Source organism: Mirounga leonina, unplaced genomic scaffold (assembly GCF_011800145.1).
Source record: "Mirounga leonina isolate KUSES-001 unplaced genomic scaffold, KU_Mleo_1.0 Mir_165, whole genome shotgun sequence".
NCBI classification, from domain to species: Eukaryota; Metazoa; Chordata; class Mammalia; order Carnivora; family Phocidae; genus Mirounga; species Mirounga leonina.
In genome coordinates this window covers 41,334,671-41,355,344 of record NW_023270415.1, presented here as the reverse complement: position 1 = coordinate 41,355,344, position 20,674 = coordinate 41,334,671, and the positions used below count along the sequence as shown (strand labels likewise).

The following is a 20,674-nucleotide window of genomic DNA, read 5'->3' as shown; positions in this document are numbered from 1 at the left end:
AACAGGTCTTGATGGACCCCTCCACCCCACCCCTTTGCTGACCTCCAGGCATCCTGTTAAAGCCTAACCAACTGCCTTCTGTAACAGTAATAGAAAAGAAAGGGAAGGAAAAATGATTGAAATAATAGTATAGGAGTTGTGGTAGATTACAAAAATGGTCTAAGTTCTTTTCCTCCATGTATCCATGTTCTTTTGCTAGATAATTTTGAGTGATTTCCCACTGTGACTCTGAGCTCAGCCATATGACTTGCATTGGACCATGCAGTGTTGGCAAATGTAGCACAAAAAGGAACTTGCAAAGATCTTGTACGTCGGGGCTTGTCCTCCCTTGGGTTCCTGGAACCTTTCAGTCACCATGTGAATAAGCCTTGGCTAGCCTGGTGAGTAGGTCAGCCATTCACCAGTTGACCAGGCAGCTCACTGCAGATACTTGAGTCAGCCCAGCCACAACTAGCAGAGGAACCTTCTAGCTGAGCCCAGCCTAAATTGCCAACCTACTGTTATTATTTATTTTTTTAAAGTAGGCTCCTTGCCCAGTGTGGAGCCCAATGTGGGGCTTGAACTCATGACCCTGAGATTAAGAACCTGAACTAAGATCAGGAGTTGGATGCTCAACTGACTGAGCCACCCACGCACCCACGCCAACCTACTGTTAAAAAACAAAATTCAAACAAGTAAGTTCAAAGATCTAATTGGCTTTATTCATGAATCAGGCAGCATCCCATCTAGAAAGAAAGTAGGGGAGAGCTCTGCTGAGCTTAATTAGCAGAAGGTTTTTAAAGGCAGGAGGGGGGATGTGCCTTAATATGGATCATTTTTCATTTATTGAGCTGGGAACTTTAGTAGGTCCTTTCAATCTGAAGACTTCATGTCTGGGAAATATTCTATCTTTCTCTCAAAATAATTTCTTTTGTTTTCTTTGGAATTTTTGTCCGATATTGAACCTCGTTGACTGATTCTCCTCTAGTTCTTTTATCTTTTCCCTCCTAATGGTCATCACTTTTTTTTTTTTTTTTAAGATTTTATTTATTTATTTGAGAGAGAGAGGGAGAACACAAGCAGAAGGGGAGGGAGAAGCTGAGCAGGGAGTCCAGCAGGGGGCTCAGTCTCAGGACCCTGAGATCATGACCTGAGCCGAAGACAGACATGTAACTGACCGAGCCACCCATGTGCCCCATCACTTTTTCTTTTTTTCATCTATTTCCAGATATACTCTCTTATTATTATGTTCCAATTTTCTTGTTAAATTTTTATTTTGGGGGGGCGCCTGGGTGGCTCAGTCATTAAGCGTCTGCCTTCAGCTTTGGTCATGATCCCAGGGTCCTGGGATCGAGCCCTGCATCGGGCTCCTTACTCCGTGGAAAGCCTGCTTCTCACTCCCCCACTCCCCTGCTTGTGTTCCTCTCTTGCTGTTTCTCTCTCTGTCAAATAAATAAATAAAATCTTAAAATTTCTTTTTTATTTTGGTTGTCATTTATAATTTCTGAGATATTTTCTTATTCTTGATTGTTCTTTTTTATTGCCTCCTCTTCTTGTGAATCCCATTTCTTACTTGAGGATATTAATTATTTTCTTAAAGTTGTTTCCTCTTTCCTCCATTGCTCTGCTTTATACAGGTTTCTTCTTTTCTGTTTATTTGTTCTGGTTTCTATTTTTCATCTTGGAGCCTCACCTCAAACAGGTGGTGATCCTTGGTGTCCATTCATATTTAAGAGTGATGCAGTAAAACATTAATTGAACACCCCGTGTATCAAGGCAGGGCTGGTTGACTGGTGGCCCTCACTGGGTAATTAGGCAGTGAGCTGGCTGGACCTTTTCTCTGGGGTCATTTAAATCATCCCAGAGATGAATCTTCCAATACTATCTTTTTGGGGATGGGATGTGAGAGGGATGCCAGGCTATGGGTGTTTTGGGAGTTTGTAGTAAAAGGGAACTGGGCTCTTACCATCCAGTATGTGGATGTTCATTTTGATCTGTTACTATATCCTTGCCTTCTAGAGTCCCCTGGTCTCAGTTTTCTCTGGTTTACTTTCTCCAGATTATAAACACCCTAGTTGAGAAAGAACAGTCAGCTGGTTACATGGGAGTAGAGTTTGGGTTCTGTTTATCAGTGCTCTTATAATAGGGGCAGTCTAAACTCCTTCCTTCTGATGTGTCTTAAGATTCTCTGATGTGAATAAACTTGTACTTGTTTTTTTATTAGAGTCTCCCTCTTTGCACACTTGGGTTTTACATTTTCTATACTCCCTAAGCAGGTCACCATTCCATTACTCTCTGTTTTCACATATAATTATCTGTTTTATCAAAGGCAGAATTATGTCTCTTTCTCAATTCTGCTGTTTTTAGGGTGGTTTCAGAGAGGTGAAGAAAGGAGAAAGGTCCTTACTCCACTATCTTAAAGCTGGAAATCTCTTAGATGTTGATTTAAAAATTGAATTTGAAGGAGAACCTTTGTTTTAATTGTACAAGGTCATCACTGCATGTTCTATAAACATCACTGATAGTATCACTGTAGTGTTTTCTTTCAGTTAAAAAAATATAATATTGCTTTAAAATTGTATGTAAAGACTTTCTTTTTGATTGCCAGGGTGGTGTTGGTATCCAACTACACACAAACCTTGAATATTCTACAAGAAGTATGCAAGCGTCATGGATATACTTATACAAGACTTGATGGACAAACACCAATCTCTCAAAGACAGCAAATTGTTGATTGCTTCAATAGTAAATACTCTTCTGATTTTATTTTTTTGTTAAGTTCAAAAGCTGGTGGTGTGGGACTTAACCTTATTGGAGGATCTCATTTAATTCTCTATGACATTGATTGGAATCCAGCCACTGATATCCAGGTATGACAATTTATACATTAAATAAACAGTACAGAATGCACACTGGGGATCCTGTACCTGCTGGGGGTATGAGGATGAAGTGATGTCTAATAACTGCTGCATGGTAAGGCCTTACTTTCTTTCAGGCACTCTGCTAAGTGCTTTACATCTATTTAATCTTTACCAGAGTCCTGAAAGTGTGGATATTATTAGCCCTGTTTTACAGATGAGGAGATGGAAGCTTGTTCTGGGCCACATAGCTTATAAGAGGCAGAGCCAGGATTCAGACCCAAACCTGTGTATCTCTAGTGTGTACTTTACTGCACAGTTGGGCCTTTGGGATGCTCCTGACTACCAGGAAAAGACAATAAAGTGTTGGAGATGCTATTATCAGTGTTTATGCAGGGTATAGTAAAGATATTAAGTTAGCTGATGTAGGAAAATATTTCAGAAACAGCTTTTAGTTTTCTTCAGAATACAGTCCATTGTCGTCATGTACTTTCAGATTTCTACCTACAGATTTTCTCATTTGGTGTCTGTATTGGGGGACCCGAAGACAACCCTCAGGTTCAGTGATTACTAGAAAGACTCACAGAACTAAGAAAAACAGCTATCCTCATAGTTATGGTTTATTACAGTGAAAGGATACTGACTAAAATCAGTAAAGGTAAAAGGCACGTGGAGAGTTCAGGAGAGACAAGGCACAAGCTTCCAGTTGTCCTCATCCACTGAAGTTGTATGGACAATACTTAATTCTGCCAGCATCGATGAGTGACAACACCTGTTGAAGTATTACCATCCAGAGAAGTTTGCCCAGGTCTTGGTGTCCGGAGATTTTGTTGGAGGTCAGAGTACCAGTGTGACTGACCTAAGTTGCTCAGTCTCCAACCCCTCCCCAGGTCAAACTGTCCCAAGCCCCCCACCTCAATCACATTGTTAGCAAAAACTGTCTTCTGTGGTCCAAGGCCTCAGGTAAACTAAGATGCTGTTATCAGGCAGAATATTACAGGGGCTTAGAGTTTATCTCCCAGGAGCTGGATGAAAGTAAGACTTTTCATTAGAATGTGTGGGGTTTGAACACCAGCTCTCTACACTATCACTGATTAAATTGTGAAACCACAGGAATTTACCTATAGCTTGAACTGATTAGGTATCCTAAGCATTCCTTAGGATTAAGTCATTAGCTACTTGGACTGGGAAGAAACCCTCCATGCCCATGCTATACTTGCTTCTTTGCGTTCTTGCTGTCCAAACTTGCTGTCCTATTTGCTGCAGATAGATCCTCTCACTGTCGTGTGACACCCCTGTAACTATTTTATCGTATGACAGTGAGTGTTCATCCATCCCTTTCTTTATCCCAGGAAAAACATATGAGGTGGAGAATGCTTGGATATGCCTGGGTTTTGTTTTCTGAAGCTATAAGTAAAATCTAGAATTCCTAATCTTAAGCACATTAATGCATATTGCTTATGTGGGCAGGGTTATTGGTTCCTACTGTATTCTCTGAATTCTCATTTATTTCCTATAGGCAATGTCTAGAGTATGGAGAGATGGTCAGAAACATCCTGTACATATTTACAGGCTCCTAACCACAGGTAATAATAACCCTTCAGTGTGAAAAAAAATTTAGTCTCTTTGAATAATCAAAAAAAATTTTTTTGTTTAATCTGTGCTTTGATATCAGGAATATTGTTATTTTGTTAACTAGTATGCTAATAAACATGTTTTACCCTAAAAAAATAACAGACTTAAAGATCTGAAGGAAATGGAATCAATGTTTTCTCTTTAGGTACAATAGAAGAAAAGATTTATCAAAGACAGATCAGTAAGCAAGATCTTTCTGGGGCAGTCGTAGACCTAACCAAGACATCTGAACATATCCAGTTTTCAGTAGAGGAGCTAAAAAATTTGTTCACGTTACATGAAAGTTCACATTGTGTTACTCATGACCTGCTTGACTGTGAATGTACAAGAGACAAAGATGGTACAGGTTAGTTGTATTTTAGTTGTTATGATGGTAAAGTTAATTTGTTTCTCTTTAGCAATTGAAAACATTTAAATACAGAGTAACTAAAAAATTTACCATTTGCATTTGTTCGTTTTTTTTTTCCTCAGGTCATAGGGCACCTGCCAGATGGGTATTTGAGAAAATATTAAGTAGAACCTTATTAGTTCTCTCAATTTAGCTTCTTCTGAATTAGTTGTGAACAATTTTACTTGTTTAGGAAAATCTTTCAATAGGGGGCGTCTGGGTGGCTCAGTCATTAAGCGTCTGCCTTTGGCTCAGGTCATGATCCCAGGGTCCTGGGATTGAGCCCCACATCTGGCTTCCTGCTCGGTGGGAAGCCTGCTTCTCCCCGCCCCTTCCCCCCTCTCCCCCTCCCCCGCTTGTGTTACCTCCCTTGCTGTTGTCTCTCTGTCAAATAAATAAATAAAATCTTAAAAAAAAAAAAAATCTTTCAAAACCTGGTATATTGACTTTGGAATTACAAAATTGTTTTTAATCTTTATTTCTATTTCACTTGACAGAATAATCCTCCTGTGTGTTTTTTCTGTGTAGAACTTGTCCATAATGGGGTCATCCTTTCCGAGGCAGTTAGCATGGAACTTCTCAGTACTTGACAAAATCCTAGTGTCAAGTGAGGCTGAGAATGTCAGCCCTCCAGAGTTGATAATGTTCAGATAGGAACTGGATCAGGAGTAGGATTTGAGCAAGTAGTGACCAGTAGTTGGAAGTCACTTGGTAAATTGTGTTGAAAAGGTTTAAGAAGGGGGCGCCTGGGTGGCTCAGTGGGTTAAGCATCTACCTTCAGCTCAGGTCATGATCCCAGGGTTCTGGGATCGAGCTCTGTGTCAGGCTTCCTGCTCAGCAAGGGGTCTGCTTCTTCTTCTCCGCTCATGCGCTCTCTGTCTCTCTCAGATAAATAAATAAAATCTTAAAAGGTTTAAGAAGGTAGACTGGATAAGACTGATGTGGAAGAATTTATATTGTGTATAAGTCAACATTTGATTCTCTCTCATATGCTTTTTCTATTTTAATAATTTTTGCTCTTATTTTCTTTTCACTTTTCCTTGTATTTACTCTAATGTACTTTTTCTTATTTTTCAACTTGAATGCTTAGCTTGATGATTTTCAGTCTTCTTTTCTACAATGGGTATTTAAGGCTGTACATTTTCCTCTAAGTTGAATCTCATAACTTTGATATGCAGTTCTAAATGTTTTGTATTTTCCATTATGATTTCTTATTTGACTCATGCATTACTTAAAAGTATGTTTTAAATGTATTTTAGTTTTTGTTACTGTGTTCTAGCTACTTCGGAGTAGTCAGAAATATGGTAACTATAGAGACATGGTATGTGGTCAGTTTGTAAATTTTTTTTTTTTTAAGATTTTATTTATTTTAGAGAGAGAGCACAAGTGTGGGGGCGAGAAAGGGCATGGGGACAGGGAGAGATTCTCAGGCAGACTCCATGCTGAGTGAGGAGCCTTCTCATGACTGTGAGATCGTGACCTAAGCTGAAATCAAGTCAGATGTTTAACTGACTGAGCCACCTAGGCACCCCATAAATGTTTCTGTTGTTCATGAAAACCATGTGTATTCTCTCAATTACTTAGAGTTATGCCATATTAGTCAAATTTTCTGATACCAAATCAATTTTTCTTATTTTATAAGTTTTTTTTTAAGATTTTATTTATTTATTTGCGAGAAAGAGAGAGAGAGCAGGAACACAAGCAGGAGGAGTGTGAGAGGGAGAAGCGGGCTTCCCGCTGAGCAGGGAGTCCAATGCGGGGCTCGATCCCAGGACCCTGGGATCATGACCTGAGCCAAAGGCAGATGCTTAACGACTGAGCCACTCAGGCGCCCCTCTTATTTTATAAATTTAAAAATTTACTATTTTAACTTATAAATTGCTAATATATTTACGTGGTTCAACTATTCATAAAATGTATATGGTAAAAACCCTTCTACATTACTCTCCAAATGCCCTCCATTGAGGGTTGTATCCTTTTATTGTATTTTATTATTATTTTTTTTGGTATCAATTTTTTATTTATATTCTAGTAGTTAATGTATAGTGTAATACTGGTTTCAGGAGTAGAATTTAGTGACTCATGACTTACATACAGCACCCAGTGCTCATCCCAGTGCCCTCCATGGGGGTTGTACCCTTTATACCTCACCGACAACAGACTAAAATGGCTATTTCTCCACAGTTTTGCCAGTTGAGTACATTATCAAATGTTTGAATTTTTCTCTCTGATAGTAAAAAAAATGATATATTGGTCTAGTTTTAATTTGCTTTCCTCTTACTATGAGTGAAGTTGAGCATTTTTTCCTATATTTAAGAGCCTTCCTTTATATGAACCATCTGTTCATATCATTTGCCCATTTTTCTATTCATAACCTAATTTATTGTTAGATATGTCTGTTATTGAAAGAAATATGTTGGGCGCCTGGGTGGCTCAGTTGGTTAAGCGACTGCCTTCGGCTCAGGTCATGATCCTGGAGTCCCTGGATCGAGTCCTGCATCGGGCTCCCTGCTTGGCAGGGAGTCTGCTTCTCCCTCTGACCCTCCCCCCTCTCATGTGCTTGCTTTCTCTCATTCTCTCTCTCTCAAATAAATAAATAAATAAATCTTAAAAAAAAAAATTTTGGAAAGAAATATGTTAAAATCTTATAATATGACAGTGGATTTATCAAAGTTTCTTGTTAATCTATAAATATTTGCTCTGTATATTTTGTATTTTCTTTGTGAATTTTTTTATTATGGTTTATTTTATTAATAGGTAGTGATTTCTTTATCCTTAATACCTTTTGCTTTCATTTATCTTAACTTTATATATTACACTGGCTTTCTTTATGGTATTTGTCTGGTGTACCTTTTCCCCTTCTTTTGCCTTAAGTATGTCTGTGTCCTTATGTTTTAGTTATTTCTCTTGTTAATAGCATAAAGATGGGCTTTCTTTTTTCCAGTCTCATGTTTTAACCAGAGCATTTATTCTGTTTACATTTATTGTAATTAATGACATACTTTGATCACTTCTGTCTCTTCATGTTGTTTTTTCCAACAAAGGCCTACTAGTCATTCACTCTCAATCTTTGACTTTTCCAAGTGTATTTGCTTTTTCTCTCTCTCAAATGCTGGCTTTGCTAGGTGTACAATTCTAGTCAATAGGGTATTTTGTTTTTGTTTTGTCAGTACTTTGAAAGTATTATCCTACTGTCTTCTAGATTCTTAATGTCATCATCTCTTAAGATCAATGATTTTGCACATTGACATGACTTAGATATTAAGGAAAGACAGTTTTTTTAAGTGTGATAAAATTTAAAAAGAAGTCTTTATCTTTTAGAAATGCAAAGTGAAATATGTACAGTTGATATATACTGGATATTTATTTCATAATAATATGGAAGTAGAGAAAGCAGAGTCTAAATAAAACAAAATTGGCTATTAGTTGATAGTTCCTGAAGGTGGGGTACATAATAACCTGTAGGTTCTTCATTTCTATCTTGTTAACTTTTATATATTTGAAATTTCCCATAAGTAAAATGTTCCAAAAAACGCTTTGAAGAGCTTCCATTGCTCTTAAGTATAGAGACTAAAATCTTTAAAGTGGTTAGTTAAGGTAGGGTTAAGTGCTGTAATAGGAAACTCAAAAAGCACAGTGGCCTACCACAGTAGAAGTATACTTCTCATGTAGCAGGGCACATAATAGTCACATAGTGCACAGCCTTCACTAAGGTGATTTGGTCTTCCAGAGTTCTTCCACTTTGGGTTCTACCATCCCCTTAGGCCTTAGAGTTCCCTGCTGGGATCCCTGCATCTCCCAGCCAGCAGGTGAGAGAAGAGAAAAGGTAGAAAACCATGTGGTGTGGGAGATTTTTCTAGGCCAGACCTAGAAGTGACACAGAGCTTGTCTATCCACATTCCATAGACCAGACTCAGTGGTTGCATCTAACTGTAAGGGAGACTGGGAAATGTGGTTAAGTGCCCTGGAGGAAAGAGATAGGGATTTAGTGAATAACTGCTAGCCTCTGCCATTCATGATTTGCTCATGGTGTTTTGCATTATCCAGCCTTTGAATGCACACTTCAGCCTGCATTACTGAACTTCATCTTTGCTCTCTAAGCTCTAGTTGCATTGGGCTCCTGTCAGTTCCTTGACCATACCAGAGTCCCTTCACTTTCATAGCCTTTGTAGGTCCTTCTCTTGAAATGCTTTACCCCCTTTCCCCATCTGGTTCTTGCCTTCTCATCCTTCAGATCTTAATAAAACAAGTCAGCTTTTCTTTTTTATTTATTTATTTATTTATTTATTTATTTATTTATTTATTTATTTAATTTTTTTATTCTTATGTTAATCCCCATACATTACATCATTAGTTTTAGATGTAGTGTTCCATGATTCATTGTTTGTGCATAACACCCAATGCTTCATGCAGAATGTGCCCTCCTCAATACCCACCACCAGGCTAACCCATCCTCCCAACCCCCTCCCCTCTAGAACCCTCAGTTTGTTTTTCAGAGTCCATCGTCTCTCATGGTTTGTCTACCCCTCCGATTTCCCCTGCTTCATTCTACAAGTCAGCTTTTCTTGTTGTATGTGCTGAGTTCCCTGTATCTTAATTCTGTGCCCTTACCAATATTTGTAATACAACTCATAGTCCCTTGTCTTCAATTTTGAAATCTAGAAAGACTGAAAGACCAAAAGTTGTTTTTTCCTCATAAATTTGCAACAGATTTATTTGGTGGCAAAAACCTTACCTAAATTGATGTGAATTTATCAGTATTCATTAAAAAAACCCATTTCATGACTATTCATATGACTTGCTGCAGAATATTAATGAGTTTGATTATGGAGTGCTGTCCCAGATTGTTCCAATTATATTCTGAATTGGGAAACATATCCGTCCCAAAAGGTTTTAGATAAGGGATTGTGGACCTGTAATACATCTGTTTGGATGATTATTTGTTTAATGTATCTCTCACTAGACCACAAGTTCCTTGAAGTCAGAGACCAAAATGTAATAAATTATATAAACTCATTATGTGATAAAATAAAAAAAGTACTGTTTATAGTAAGGTATTGATTGGCCTAAGGATTTTCTCATTGTTTTACTTATTACAGGTGGTTCACTGGAAAAATTCCCTATCTCTAGAAATTGTCAGCTTGGTCCACATCATCAGAAGTCTAACTCTATGAAACCTCTCTCCATGTCACAGCTGAAGCAATGGAAGCATTTTTCTGGAGATCATTTAAATCTTACAGATCCTTTTCTTGAAAGAATCAGAGAAAATGTCTCATTCTTTTTTCAGAATATAACCAATCAAAGTACTGCTATATAAGGAAAGATTACTTCATGACATTCCCTTGCCCCCCCTTTAAAAAAGTTAACATAGTAATTAAATGTAATTTTTGAAAATTAATAGAATTATTTAAATTATGTTTTGTTGCAAAATGTATCATAGTTTTGATACAGTCAAAACTTGAGTTTAATTTTTTGTATGTGTTCTTCAGTGTTGAAACATTAAAGACGTAATTCTGTCATCATATAGTTATTTATTAGTATTCCATAATTAATGCACCTTATTAAATACCCATTAAGGAATTTTCATAAGGAATATAAAAAAGTAAAATACCTAGTCCCTGTCTTTGGGAAATCTAATCTACGTAGGAATATTAGACCTAGATGTGTGAGATCAGTTTCAACTAGAGCGCAAGGGAGAAAGGGAATCAGAGACTAGGACTGCAGAGGCTGAAGATGCTGAGTGTAATAGTTGCTGCAGGGCAGTATGAGTGAGAATGATCAGCAGGTTGGGACAGGAGATGAAGGATAATGGGACATGGGGCACTTCAGAACACCAGTTTGTAATATGGGACCTCAGACTCATGGGGGACTGACAAGGAGTCTATAAATCTATGCCCACCAGACATTGTTTGCACTCTGAATAAGGAAAGTTTCGGCTACCATCATGTCAAGGGTTGTCTGTAATAATTTCTGACATAAAAAGAAAGTTTTAATGTACAAAGTAAGCTTTAGAAAGCTGAAGCCTACAAAGAGAAAGGAGTTACTCAGTCTCCAGTTAGGGCTTCTATAATCAGCTTCTGCTTCCATTTGGGAAAATTTCTTTTAGACTGAATATTATCTTGAGGTCTTGAATAAAGACTCAATTATATATCAACAAATCTGAGCTCTTCAGATTTCTAGTGCCATACCTGGGCAATTATACATCTAGGACTCATGATGAACAGGCAGTCTGGGACCAAATTTGTCAGTGAGGAGGTACTCAGCTAATAATAAGCAAAAATGGTGTTTCTTAGCCCTAGGTATAGGCCTCATCTATGAGGCTTTACATATAAAACTTCTTTCAGTATCTGTGATATTATTCTCAGGTGTGAAATCCTTAAAAAAATACAATAATAGGGACTAGTAACTTTATTGTTTATCTAAAATCGTAGAGGATGCTAGAGCATGCTGTCTGGATTTCCAGATTATTCATTTCCCTGGCTATCTGCCACCACTCCTAGCCAAATCCCTACCTAAGTATAGCCCTGAGCTGAAAAGAGGTGCCTCACCCAAGGTTTGCTCCCTCCCCGGAGTAGCTGAATCCAGTGCTTTGTTGATGCAGGATGGAAAGGCCAAGCTCCAGAGCTCTTCAACTGAGGTCTTTGCTGCAGCTTCATTTGGGGGGCAGCTATTCTCTCCGTTCAGTCGTGCTTCCCTCACTCTCTCAAAGATGTTGTTCCAAATAGCACTTCCCAACAAATTCCCTGCAAGAAGGTGTGCTTCTGCGTGTTTTCCAGGGAAGCTGACCCAAGAGTGTATCCCTGGAGTATCACTGAAGAAAAGCATTTTAATAATAATAGTTGGTGGCATTCAATTGTAAATACTTGTGGGCTGAATAATCATTTAATTGGATGAGCTGATAATATGAAAGTTTAAAAAATAGTGTAAGTTGGGGCGCCTGGGTGGCTCAGTCATTAAGCGTCTGCCTTCGGCTCAGGTCATGGTCCCAGGGTCCTGGAATCGAGCCCCACATCGGGCTCTCTGTTCAGCGGGAAGCCTGCTTCTCCCTCTCCCACTCCCCCTGCTTGTGTTCCCTCTCTCACTGTGTCTCTCTGTCAAATAAATAAATAAAATCTTTAAAAAAAATAGTATAAGTTTTGCTTTATGCCACATTTAAAAAATAAGACACGGCGGAAAGAATTACCACTTGTACATTCACAGTGTTGTGCAATCATCACTACTGTCCATTTCCAGAAGAGAGTTCTCTTCTTGATGTCTTCCCTTCCTTCTCCTCAGTCATTGTCGACCCAAAGCTGTTGACCCCCCTCCCCCAGCACTCAAGGCCTCTATCCCAGTGACTTCCAAATTGGTAAATGCAGTGAACTCTTCAGTCTTTATCTTGGCTTTTTTTCACATTAGATACTGGTGAACACTTCCTTATTGAAACTCTTGCCTTCTTTAATTTTGATTACATGGATTATATTCATTTGTCATTCCACAAATATTTATTGAGTAGCTATCACATCTAGGGCATTGTCCTATGGGTTGTGCATACAGGAATGAATGAAACAGGCAGTCTCTGCCCTGGTGCTTTCATCCTAGCACACAGAGAACAATACACATGTAATACAGCACATGATGAGAAGTGCTGTGAAGAAAAATAAGTAGGATAAGGGAGAGATATTAAACAAAGTGGGTCTGCGGATTGCTATTTATATGGGGTCGATTTATGCAGAGACCTGAAAAAAGTGAGGGGTTGAGAACCGTGACATTCTCTTGGAAAAATGTTCCAGACAGAAGGAACCTCAGGTGCAAAGGCCTTGAGATAGATGAAGGAGTGTTGTGACATGTTTGAGAAGCAGCCAGAGGCTGTTGTGGAGAAGAGTAGTAAGAAATGAGATCAAAGAGGTGATGGTGGTGGGGCAATTCAGATGTTAGAGGCCACTGAAGATGGCCTTGAGAGCTCTAGCTTTGACTCTGAGGGACATGGAAAACCACTGGGATTTAAGCTGACGAAAGACATGATCTGAATTGCTGCGGTGAAACAAAATGGTGGAACATGGGGTGGGAGCAAGGATGTGAGTTATGAGATTATTGCAATAATCTTGTTAAGAGATGATGGTGATTTAGACCTGGTGGCAGCAGTGAAGTGTGAAGGAATGGTTGGGTTCTTGCTATTTTTGAAGGCAGAGCCAACAAGATTTCTGAATGGATTGAGTCCAAGGTATAAGAAAAAGAAATCAAGAATGACTCCCAAGATTTTTGGCCTGAGCCAAAGGAGGAATGGTATTGCCAGTTATTGAGATGGGAAGATTGAGAAAAGAGATTTGTAGGGGAAGATCTGAAGTTCACTTTGGATTATGTCACATTTGGTAGGCAAGGGGAGATGCCAAATAAGCAGTTTCATAGATGAATTGGGTTCAGAAGCATTGGTCAAAGCTAATGATAAATTTGGAATTTTGTCAGTATATAGATGGTATTTAATAAAGTCATGAGACTGGATGATATTACTTAGGTGGTAAGTATAGATAGAAAGGAGATAAAGCAACTAAATATTGTAAGGATAAATATGATGATGGCTAGCATTTATTACATGCTTATTGCTGTGTTCTAAATGTGAAGAGCTTTGCGTGCATTAGCAAGCTATGAGATAGGGTTAGTATTATCTTAGATGAGCTGAGTTTTCTCATCTGTTCAATGATATGTCCAATAGTAGTTGTTTAGACCTAAGTGAAATACTGTATGGTTAGAGAGGTAGAGAAATATTACCTTGACTGCTTATGTCAGAATTCCTTAGTCTTTATTTGGAAAGACACCTTATTAAAACTTATTACAAAGGAGAGTGAGCCTTGGGAATTGGTTGCTGTGAAAGTGTAATGAGGGAGAAAAATTTGGAATTTTAAAGGCAATCTGAGGAAGGGTGAAGAGAAAAAAAATAAGAATACGGAGGGAGCCTGGGACTGGGTTAGATAAGAGAAGCTCCCAGGGACAGAACTGGAGGATGTTTGAATAACAGTTGTTCTCCGTGTAGTTGTTTGCTAGAGTGCTGGAAGTAGCCCTCCCTTCATCTCTTTCCCACCATGAAATCTTGCTGAAATGTTGGGAGGAGGCAGAGTTTTGTGAGTGAATCCTTGTGATGCGGGACAAAGACAGCAAGTGTGACATGGGAGCCCAGACCCTGAGAAGCACAGATGGTGGTAAGCCCTTGGGAATTGGGGAGGGCTTTGGACTTTGATGGGCCAGAGTTTGTGGGGGGTTCCAACTTACTTAATTTAGATGTTAAGGGGCACCCTGTTAACATCTGGGTTGCATATATAAAGTACCTTTTTTGTGGCAGATGATTAATTTATAAGAATTTCCTTCTTTTCCCCTTCTCTGTGTTCCCTGCCCATAGCTCTGTGATAGAGCACTTAACATACCGTCTGTAACTATTTACCTGGCTCCTTCTTCCACTAGGCTGAATTCTTTGGAATTTATTTTACTCATCCTAGGATCACATTACCTTGTATGGTCTCTGGCACAAAACAGCTACTCTTTTTTTTTTTTTTTTTAGGGAGGATTTAGAAGTGATTTATTATGTGATAAAAACTCAAAGATATAATCTCTCTGGGCTACCTGTATTTTCAGTTTGCATATTATATTCAAACTCAAATTGATTTGCAAATAAAAGTGATATAAACTTAAAGCCCTGCTACTTATAAAAGGAACACGTACCTCCCTTATCCCTGACTTTACTAATTTTCTGAGCTGTCATAAAATTACTATTTTGTGTACTTTTTTTTCTTTACAAAACAGCTACTTTTATTTTTTATTATTATTTTTAAGATTTTATTTATTTATTTGAGAGAGTACACAAGCAGGAGGAGGGGCGGAGGGAGAGGGAGAAGCAGACTCCCCACTGAGCAGGGAGCCTGATGCAGGACTTGATCCCAGGATGCTTAACAGACTGAGCCACCCAGACGCCCCTAAAACAGCTACTTTTAAATAGGAGAATGAATGAATATTTTACTTCTTTTTCTTCCTTAACTGCCATGATCAGGTTCCTTGCTCTTAGATCTCAGTTTCAAGGTATTTATTAAACTGAGCATGGAGCCATGCTGGATCCTGATGAAAGCAGAGCCAGCAGTTCTTCTTGCCTTCTGGCAGCAATAGACTTCTGTTTTTGCTTCCGTGATTTTTTTTTTTTTTTTTTTTTTTTGCTTCCATGATTTCTAACTGCTGCATGAGCTGACAAAAGCTCTCTGTGTGATGGGTATGGTTTGAGTCACATATTTAAGTCATTTCCAATTACACAGGCACACCTTTGACACATCTTCATGTGAAAATGTTCTTGCTTTAAATGACAATATGAATACATTTTAATCACACTCTCATTAGGATCAAATCACCGCCGATGAATTAAAATGCAAACAGCTCCGCATCAGCAGAATTCAACTTCCCAACAGCCCATTTGTCCATTTGACAGGGTGTGCGAAAATAGAGCAAGTCAAAAAACCCTGCCGTTGTTCTCTGAGTGGTGCAGTCCCGGGTACGTCACATTGCCTGGGCAATTTAGGATTGTAATATATGGGCAAGATTGAAATTCTATGACTTGTAGCAAATAGTATGTGTAATCAGCAGATGGCACTGTTTCTCTGAGTTGGTCCCAAATTAAGATACTGGGTCCTAGAGGGGTTTGTAGACATGGCTACTCTTGTTGTTGAAGGACTCAACAAAGGGATATTATTTTCTTTTTACCTAGTACGATGCAGGTTTTTTTGGTTTAGACTAGTTTCCTGTGGCATTCTTCTGTAGCTGGCCTGTTACTTCAAGCCATTACAAACTTCCATCCCTGAGATCCTTTGTTGTCCACAAAATCAATACCAATTCAGAATATAGCTTTCATGGTTAAAAAAAAAAAAACTGTGGAAGAAGAATCCTTACTGACATAGAATGGTTTATTGGAGTTTGTTACACTTACTTGAAAACCTGAAGTGTTAGGTGTAATTTAATCTTTATAACAAATTTTTTTTTAGATTACTAAAAAAACCTGTAAATCCCTTCTTGAGTACAAAGAAATGAAAATTCAACAAAGACAAAAACAAACAATTCCTTTATTTTTTTTGAGAAAATGTCAGCAAAATACTGAAGACATTTTCTGAATAGTGTTTTTTAAGATTTTATTTATTTATTTATTTATTTGAGAGAGGAGGGGAGAGTGGGGAGAGGGATAAGCCAACTCTGCGCTGAGCACAGAGCCTGATGCAGGGCTTGATTCCCTGACCCTGAGATCATAACCTGAGCCAAAATCAAGAGTCAGACGCTTAATCAAGTGAGCCACCCAGGTGCCCCCTGAGTAGTTTTAAATATGTAAAATGTTACAGGTAGGGACATAGCAGGGGGTGGGAGTAGAAGCCCTTTTCAGCATGTTATCCCTCATGTTTGTTGTTATCTTCATTTTTATCTGATTAGAAATATTTGGTACATATTGGTGTTTATACTGCCTCAGAACAATAGAAATGATATTTTATAATTGTTTCAGTTGATTTGATTGTACCACCCATTCTGCTTAGATTAACAATCAAATTTTTTAATAAAGATTTTATTTATTTATTTGTCAGAGAGAGAGAGAGAGCACAAGCAGGGGAAGCTGCAGGCAGAGGGAGAAGCAGGCTCCTCGTTGAGCAAGGAGCCCGATGTGGGACTCGATCCCAAGACCCTGGGATTGTGACCTGAGCCGAAGGCAGACGCTTAACCGACTGAACTACACAGGTGCCCTGTCAAGCAGATTTGTAAGACATAAAAGGCTGCATCCATTTTTAGGTTTATTTTTCTTTGGGAAACCATATAGCACAGGTACCAAGAAAGCACATATTGGAAGAGCAGAGCAGAAACTTCATGACTTAGGCAAGGCTTCCAAATGTCACTGTGCCCCTGGGATACCTGTGGTCTTGTGAGACAGGAATCAAGGGGGTGTGGGCAACCTCAGTTACTGGGAACCATCAGCTTTGGGGTCCTTCAGTCTTTATACCTTGCTAAGGTTGGGAAATAAAGAGTAGATGTGGAGGCCAAAATATCCCTTTCATTGTTGATGATAATTGATGGACTGGCTGGAGGTCTGTTACCCAAGTGGGCTTAATACTGAGAACTCTGTCTAGCCCATAGGAAATGCTTTCCCCGGATAAGTTTTATGATGTGGAGGCACAGAGCAGAGCTTGTGCTTTCTATAAGCAGGCTTAAAGCTCCTTCTGAGAAGGAAGGAGGTGAAGATATTTCCCTTTTTGTTTGTTTGCATTTTTTTTTAATTGAAGCAAAATTCACATAACATTTCCTATTAAAACACAATTATTGAGGTGAAACTCACATAACATAAAATTAATCGCTTTAAAATGAACAATTCAGTGGCATTTAATATATTCACAGTGTTGCTTAGCCACCAGCACTATCTTATTCCAGAACATTTACTGTGCCAGGGACTTTTCTAAGTGTTTCACAAATATTAACTCATTTAATGTATTTATGCTTACTAATGAGGATGCATTATATGAGTACATGAATATAAATCTTAGTGTATGACTATAGATCAGGACTTGTAAGATTGTCCCCCCCCCCCCATTAATCTACTTTCTGTTCACCTTTGATTACTTCAGTCTTTCATTTGGACTTATCTGTCCAGAGTGTCCTTTTCTTCGGCTGTTCCTCCCTCTGTCCCTGCACTCCTAGACTCTCCATTGCCATTCTGTGGTTGTGATTGTCAGAGAGTCCAAAATAGCAGGGGCTGAAATGAGGTATAGCTTGCTTGCTTTCTGATTATTTATTTATTTATTTATTTATTTATTGAGCCAAAGCCAGGGGGAGGGGCAGAAGGAGAGGGAGAGAGAATCTCAAGCAGACTCTATGCTAGAGCATGGAGCCCAGTGTGGGTCCTGATCTCAACAACCCTGAGATTGTGACCTGAGCCGAAATCAAGAGTCTGACACCTGACACTTAACCGACTGAGCCACCCAAGTGCCCTGGCTTAGCTTTATTTCTTAAGTAAAAGTCTGGGTTGGCAGTCCAAGCTGGTGTGGTAATTGTAGTCGTCAGCGACCTAGGCTCCCACCTTTTCTACTGCTCCTCTGCTCTTACTGTGCAGCTTCCACCTTGCAGTCCAGACTGGCTCTAGCAATCCTCTCTGCATTTCAGCAGACAGGAAAGAGAGAGGCAAGCCTTTGCTTAAGGGCCTGTCCTTAATTGCACACCCACTTTTACTTCCGTCCCATTGGCTAGAACTAGTCACATGCCAAGATGGAGCTATTCCTGACAAATGTACCAATCAGGATAAGTCACTCCTCCCAAGGAATCTGGTGAGTGGAGGGGCAAAAGGAGGCTCTCTTCACTGGAGTGATGGGGAGGAAGCACAGCCCCTTAATCACGGGTAGTCTGCACAATCTTAACGAACATCAACAGATGTATAGCCATTCAGTAAGTAACTGGGGAGGGTGGGAAGTGGGGTATCCAATAAAGTGTGGAAAAGTAGCTTATAAGAGGACTTTGTAAAAAAATCCTGATGTACATATAAGCTAAGATTTTTTTTTTAGGCATTGTTGAATTTATTTTCAAGTTTTGGACAGTGTGATTATTGATATGATTGCTATTTAATCTGTCATAACGAGAGCAGCAGTGATACTAATAGCCTGTGGCTTGTACCAGCACTTGGAAATGTTAACACAGTAATGACTGTTTTCCACTGTTAGCAATAACCCTCACAATAGGGTGTCACATTAACCTTTATCTTCCAAATCCTGTTCATATTTTAAAATTCAATCACTGCCCGAGCAGACACTGCTAGCTTTATTATATGAAACCAGTTGCTTTCATCTTTCTCCCTTTATTCATTCAGATCCTCTACCATAGGGGGAAACCATTAAGGAGAAGCTTCGTGTTTTCTTCATAAAGCCTCATTAAACATGGTCAGGAGGGAGATGTAGCCATCCTTTCCTCCTGGACTGGCTTTGGAAATCAGTCTCTAATTCAGGCACTAGCAAGAAAAGTAGCACTAAGGCTGCTGTGGGTGCCATGTTTTTCTTTCTTCCTGACCTTTATGCTCTCTTCTACTCAGAGACAGAGTTAGGTTAAGACAGCTCACAGGGACACCAGTCCATAGGCTGTGAGAAGGGGCCTGGGGCTCTGGCATTTCAGCTAGACTAAGGAACTTTGCTCATCCCACAGAGCAGCCCCTATTATGCTCCCTGTCATAGTTGATGAGAAGTCCATGGAAATGAGATTAGGGAATGAAGGACGAATGGGCAAGTCTAAGAAAGCAAGAAGGAGGTGGTGTGTGAGGCATGTCTGATGCCAAAGCTCCTGTTCAGATTCCAGTTTACGGGCTAATTTATAAGCGCAGTCTCTGGGCCTCTCTGAACCTTTGACTTAATCCTGTGGTCCTAGGTGGTGTCTGTGGAAGTCCCTGTGACAATACCCAGGGTGATGGAGACATGGGAGTTAATACTGGGGCATCCATTTTTAATCATTTGGTAATTTAGCTCTTATCACCAAAGGAAAAAAAATTACTACCTTTTCTCTCTAAACCTTATCATTCTTCTCTGAGAATAGAAGTCAAAGTCCTAACAATGGCCTATAGTCTGACATACTCTGGCCCCATTACCTTTATGACCTCATCTCTCACTCACCAACTACACTTCATTCCCACCGTCCCCCCTTGCTGTTCCTTGAATGCTAAGCATGCTTCTGTCCTGGTGCCCTGGGGTCTGGCCTATAGATTTTCAGCAACTGGTTGGGAACTTGAAGGAAGGAGTGGCCAATGGTATCTAACATTTTCTATGGAAACAAGGGGACAAGTAGGACAGGAAAAAGCCATTTGATGAGTTCTAAGACTCTTTGTAGTGAAGGTGCTGGAAAAATGGCTTTCATGGTCAGTTATACAGATTGCCATATTGTTACTGGAAATAAAATTCATAAGTGTGGTTATACTCTTAAAAGGTAATGAAGAAAGCACTATATGATTGAGAGGGTTGACCAGATGCCAAAGAGCATTGATGTTCATCTGTTCCCATACTCTAGGACCCACTATTAATGGTGGAGAACTAGAACCTTAAGAAAACATACTGAGCAACCAAGAAGGCTCTGTTGCCTGTGTGCTGAGATGGGATTGAGGTCAATAGCCAGAGTTTTCTACCACTTGCTAAGGATTCATGACCCTTTATAAAACTCTCTAATGAACTTAGTTTGAGAAGCAAACCCTGTTAATTCCCTCCCTATTCCTTGAACTCACTCACCTCCATATTTAGTTTTCATGCAGTAAGCTAATCTCCACAGTGTGGAAAATCCTTTGGAGATCCGCGGTTAGAAAGTATTTGCAGGGGCGCCTGGGTGGCTCATTTGGTTAAGCGTCGACTCTTGATTTCAGCTCAGATCATGATCTCATGGGTCGTGAGATGGGAGTCCCGCGTTGGGCTCTGTGCTCAGCAGGGAGGCTGCTTGAGAGTCTCTCTTTCCTTCTTCCTCTGCCCCTCCCCCACTTGCTCACTCTCTCTCTCTCTCTCTCTCTCTCAAGTAAGTAAAATCTTTTTTTTTTTTAAAGATTTTATTTATTTATTTGAGAGAGAGAGAATGAGAGACAGAGAGCATGAGAGGGAGGAGGGTCAGAGGAAGAAGCAGACTCCCTGCCGAGCAGGGAGCCAGATGCGGGACTCGATCCTGGGACTCCAGGATCATGACCTGAGCTGAAGGCAGTCGCCCAACCAACTGAGCCACCCAGGCGCCCCAAGTAAGTAAAATCTTAAAAAAAAAGGAAGTATTTGCAAATATAGGAATAATTTAACATTTGATGAGACAACAAATCCAGAATGTTACT

The 20,674-nt window shown here is 39.5% G+C and overlaps 1 protein-coding gene across 3 annotated transcripts in view; it reads left to right on the top strand.

Moving 5' to 3' along the window:
* RAD54B (RAD54 homolog B) overlaps nucleotides 1-11,830 on the top strand; it is a 93,727-nt gene extending 81,897 nt beyond the window's left edge. For all 3 annotated transcript variants that reach the window (XM_035011536.1, XM_035011535.1, XM_035011538.1), the window contains 4 exons: nucleotides 2,588-2,849; nucleotides 4,357-4,423; nucleotides 4,618-4,818; nucleotides 9,960-11,830. In XM_035011536.1, the coding sequence (XP_034867427.1) occupies nucleotides 2,588-2,849; nucleotides 4,357-4,423; nucleotides 4,618-4,818; nucleotides 9,960-10,177 (748 nt within the window). In that variant the 3' untranslated portion in view covers nucleotides 10,178-11,830. The remainder of the gene's footprint in view (nucleotides 1-2,587; nucleotides 2,850-4,356; nucleotides 4,424-4,617; nucleotides 4,819-9,959) is intronic.
* Nucleotides 11,831-20,674: the final 8,844 nt, after the last annotated feature.